At 49.9% G+C, this 5,000-nt stretch overlaps 1 protein-coding gene across 4 annotated transcripts in view; it reads right to left on the bottom strand.

The window, feature by feature from the left end:
• The window catches only part of schip1 (schwannomin interacting protein 1), a 43,403-nt gene that overhangs the window by 20,501 nt on the left and 17,902 nt on the right, over positions 1 to 5,000 (bottom strand). The window contains exon 1 of one of the 4 annotated variants that reach the window (XM_083680046.1): positions 1,294 to 1,692. The exons of the other annotated variants lie outside the window; for them this stretch is intronic. Coding sequence (XP_083536172.1) covers positions 1,294 to 1,323 — 30 coding nt within the window. The 5' untranslated portion in view covers positions 1,324 to 1,692. Of the gene's footprint in view, positions 1 to 1,293; positions 1,693 to 5,000 lie in introns of those variants that run through there. 4 annotated transcript variants of the gene reach the window in all.

A 5,000-nucleotide genomic window follows, 5' to 3' on the forward strand; every position in this document is an offset into this window, starting at 1 on the left:
TACACACACACACACACACACACACACACACACACACGCGCACGCACACACAAACACAAACGGGTGCATAACAGATGAATATGGCATTTTAGAAGCAGTGCGTAGAAACCAGAGATCTGAGATCAGTTAACGCCCGCCCCAGCCTGAACCTCAACCCAGAGGAGGCAGCACACAGAACTGATGGTGGATCAGCTCATATGGGTTTTATACACAGCTGGCTTGTACCGATCAGGAACCAAGACAGGTTCCCCTACAGGGAAAAGCCCAAGACACACAGACACAGACACAGACACAGACACAGACACAGACAGAGACACAGACACAGACACAGACACAGACACAGACACAGACACAGACACACACACACACGCTAAGAGTGTATGACCAAGGAATTGGTTCAAATGTTTCTCCCTCAACCTCTCTCTCCAGCAACATCTCTACTCTCTTTCTCCTCCTCCCTTTCCGCTCCATCTCTTCTCAACTCTACCACCCGCTCCTCTTCTCCCTCTCCTGTCCTCCTCCTCATTCCAACTCTCCCTCTCTTTTCTCCCACTCTCCTTCTTCACCTCTACCTTCATCTCCTCCTCTCTCTCTCACCATCTCCATCTATACCTCCATTTCCTTCTTTCTTTCCCCACTCACTTCCTCCATCTCTGCTGCACTGCAGACTTTGTCACTGTGCGTGTGTGTGTGTGTGTGTGTGTGTGTGTGTGTGTGTGTGTGTGTGTGTGTGAGTGTGTGTGTGTGTGTGTGTGTGTGTGTGTGAGTGTGTGAGTGTGTGTATGAGTGTGTGAGTGTGTGAGTGTGTGTGTGTGTGTGGTGCACTGCTGTACTCCTGCACTCAGTTGAATCACTAATCCTTTCCTCCCATTTCTCATTAAGTAAAGTGGGACACTTCTGTCGCAGTCATATCCAAGCCTCCTCACCCACTCAGCTACACACACACACACACACACACACACACACACACACACACACACACACACACACACACTCTCACACACACACAAAACCCAATGTTCAGTAAAATAAACTCCAAATAGTAGTTTTAGTTCTGACGTTCAGGTCTTTGCGATTGAAAAACAACCAATAGATGAACAAACACTTCACACAGATAACACACAGTCAAACCAGCCCCCACTGCAGTATTTCCAGCTAAACCCCCCCGCCCCCGGCCCCCGGTCTCCCGGCCCCCCCGAGGGGCTAACTAGCAAACCCAAAGTCTCCCCCTATCCCACCCTGACTCTCCTATGGGGTTAGCATCGGCACTAGCCCCTGCTAAGCTGCCTTTACCTGGTGAGAACAGTTTTCCTGGTGAACCATCCTTCCCTCAGAGCATCCTAGAGGGCAGCGGGCTGGAGCGTCAGGGACCAGGGGGAGCGAGGAGAGGAGAAACGAGGAGAGGAGAGGAGTAGGATGGGATTCCCACTATTCCCACTATTCCCACTTCTACAGAGCTGCTCCTGCTGCTGCGGTATTCCAGGGGGGAGGAGAGCGCGGGAGAAGGAGGAGGAGGAGAGTCCCAGTCCGGGGAGTGACCAAAGAGAGAGAGAGAGAGAGAGAGAGAGAGAGAGAGAGAGAGAGAGAGAGAGATGCTGGTCTCACTCTCCGCCGGTTCTGACGCCTGCTACTCGTCCTCCGCGATGAAATGCTATCACTTTCTCTCTTTTTTTCGACCCTCTTTTTCCTCCCTGTCCGTCTGTCTGTCTGTGTGTCTGTCTGAGCGAGGGATAGGATCTGAGAGGACTCTTCAAAAAGCAGGGGAGAGGGACGGAGGGAGGGAGAGTGAGAGAGTGGAAAAAAAAGGGAGGGGTGTGAGAACCAGAGAGAGAGAGAGAAACAAGAGAGGGAGGAGTGAAAGGGAGAGTGCATTTGTGGTCGTGGCTCTCTCTCTCTCTCTCTCTCTCTCTCTCTCTCTCTCTCTCCGTCTGGCGGAACGGGGGAGGGGCAGATGGGCTCACGACAGCACCGGCCGGCCAATGGGGGACGTCAGGGCAGGAAGGGGGAGGGATGGGGGGGAGGGCTCAGAGGGGGAGGCGACCTTCCGCTTCTCTACAGAGCCAAAGAAGCACTGAGCTGGAAACATCCCCCATACAGAGAGAGAGAGAGAGAGAGGGAGAGAGAGAGAGAGAGAGAGAGAGAGAGAGAGAGACAGAGAGAGGGGGATGAAAGGTGTAGGAGGGAGGTAGAGAACAGTGACTCCCATACTAAACAACTCATCCGTTTCCCTCCTCTAAATCTTCTCTACGCGCAACATCGACTGTCAACGGTTGCGGTTTAATATCCTCTTTTTTTGTAATCATTTTTAATCTCAACAATGCTACCGTGTGGCGTTCATTCAGAGTGGCGTTCCCCCGTACTTTTGTTAGCTTTGTTAGCCGAGGCGCTAACTTTTCTCCTGATGACCTATATAGGCTCCATAGGCGCCTGTAGCCTTGCGTATCCATAGCGCCAAATCACGCTGTTCTCACGCCTCTCACGGCGGTCGGGGAACGGCTTATTAGTCGATCTTGCTCGGACGGAACGCTGGCTGATTGGCTGATTGAGCAGAAGTGATGTTTCGGAGAACAACAACCCCCTTTTGTTTTGTTACTCTTGAAAAGAGGAAATGAGTCAGTTGTTAGCCAATCAACTTAGCTAGAACTGGCTAACAAGCTATATCTTTTCAAATACACATTCCTGGCTTTTAGTTTTCCTGGAATTATAATTGGGTTGGCTTTCCCACAAGGTTAAGGCTCTAGTATTGTATCTACATAGACTCTATAGTATTGTTTGATGAATAAAAGACCTTACTGTGCAGTGTATTGTTTCTGGTGTGTGTGTGTGTGTGTGTGTGTGTGTGTACGGGTATGAGGGCGGTTCATTGTGTGTGTGTGTGTGTGTGTGTGCGTGTGTGTGTGTACGGGTATGAGGGCGGGTCATTGTGTGTGTGTGTGTGCGTGTGCGTGTGTGTGTGTCTGTGTGTGTGTATGTGTGCGTGCGTGTGTGTGTGTCTGTGTGTGTGTGTGTGTGTGTGTAGGGGTATGAGGGCGGGTCATTGTGTGTGTGTGTGCATGCGTAGGCCCGTTCTCCTGCCTCTCTCAATGGAGCAGGATTATAATCCCTCTGTGACAGATGGCTCCTCTCTAATCCACCGCCAGGGATCATCCCTCCTCTCTCCACCTCTCCCTCCCTATATCTCTCCCTCCCTATATCTCTCCATCTCGTTTTCTATCTCTCCATCTCGTTTTCTATCTCTCCATCTCGTTTTCTATCTCTCCATCTCGTTTTTTTTTATTTATTTTTTATATATGTTTTTAGGGCATTTCTGCTTTATTGGGATAGAGACAGTAGGGATTGACAGGAAGGATGGGAGAGAGAGAGGAGGGATGACATGCAAGATATGTCGAGGGTCGGAATCGAACCAGGAACCTTGCAATTATGTGGTATGTGCATTAGTGTGCTACGCCACTAAGCGCCCTCCATCTCGTTTTCTATCTCTCCATCTCGTTGTGTCTCTCCATCCCTCTGTCTATCTATGTCTCCCGATCTGTCTCTCTCTCTCTCTCTCTCTCTCTCTCTCTCTCTCTCTCTCTCTCTCTGTTACACTCAGCGGCCACTTTATTAGGTACACCTGTTCAACTGCTCGTTAAGGCAAATATCTAATGGTGTGGGGGATATTTTCTTGGCACACTTTGGGCCCCTTAGTACCAATTGAGCATCGTTTAAACGCCACAGCCTACCTGAGTATTGTTGCTGACCATGTCCATCCCTTTATGACCACAGTGTACCCATCTTCTGATGGCTACTACCAGCAGGATAACGCGCCATGTCACAAAGCTCACATCATCTCAAACCGGTTTCTTGAACATGACAATGAGTTCACTGTACTCCAATGGCCTCCACAGTCACCAGATCTCAATCCAACAGAGCACCTTTGGGATGTGGTGGAACGAGAGACTCAGATCGTGTGCATCGGGTGTGCAGCTGACAAATCTGCAATGATGCTATCATGTCAATATGGACCAAAATGTCTGAGGAATGTTTCCTGCACCTTGTTGAACCTATGCCACAAAGAATTAAGGCAGTTCTGAAGGCAAAAGGGGGTCCAACCCGGTACTAGCAAGGTGTACCTAATAAAGTGGACGGTGAGTGTATGTAAACATGTATGCATGGATGGCTTAGTTACCTCATTAATCAGAATATGACATATTCATACCATATTCATTATTGATTTCTGAGGATTTTGGGGAGGGGAGAACCCTCTCTCTTGTCTAGACGGCGATGAACAGATCTCTCTCTCTCTCTCTCTCCCTCCATCTCCTCTCGAGACAGCGATGGACAGATCTCTCTCTCCCTCCATCCCCTCTCCAGACAGCATCAGACAGATCTCTCCCTCCCTCCCTCCCCTCTCCAGACAGCATCAGACAGATCTCTCCCTCCTTCCCTCCCTCCCTCCCCTCTCCAGACAGCATCAGACAGATCTCTCCCTCCCTCCCTCCCTCCATCTCCTTTCCAGACAGCGACAGAGAGATCTCTCCATCAGTTATTGATCTCTGTTGTGCCATGTTGTGTTTCCCGATACCCCCCACTCCAGAGTTTAATGAACTGGAAGAGGATCGATGGGGCCACTGCCCTGATCTTACTGCTCGGGCTACAGATCGCTTACTCTGGTCTGGGAGGGTAAGGCACGCAGACTGCAGCACTGAGTCAGTATTCAGTTTCAGCAGCAACCATCAGGCAGGCAGTCGACAGCTTCAAAGACCTGACTTCTCACAGTCACACACCCCTGCAGAATACTAATGTATCATCACACATACACACACACAGACACACACACACACACTAGAATACCAAACTGCACTGCTAACACATGGCAGGCATACACACACACACACACACACACACACACACACACACACACACACACACACACACACACACACACACACACACTCACACACACACACACACATAGTAAGAGAAGGAGAGAGAGAAACTTTGATGTATGAATCCCTGAG

This window comes from Argentina silus (assembly GCF_951799395.1).
Source record: "Argentina silus genome assembly, chromosome: 11".
NCBI lineage: Eukaryota > Metazoa > Chordata > Actinopteri > Argentiniformes > Argentinidae > Argentina > Argentina silus.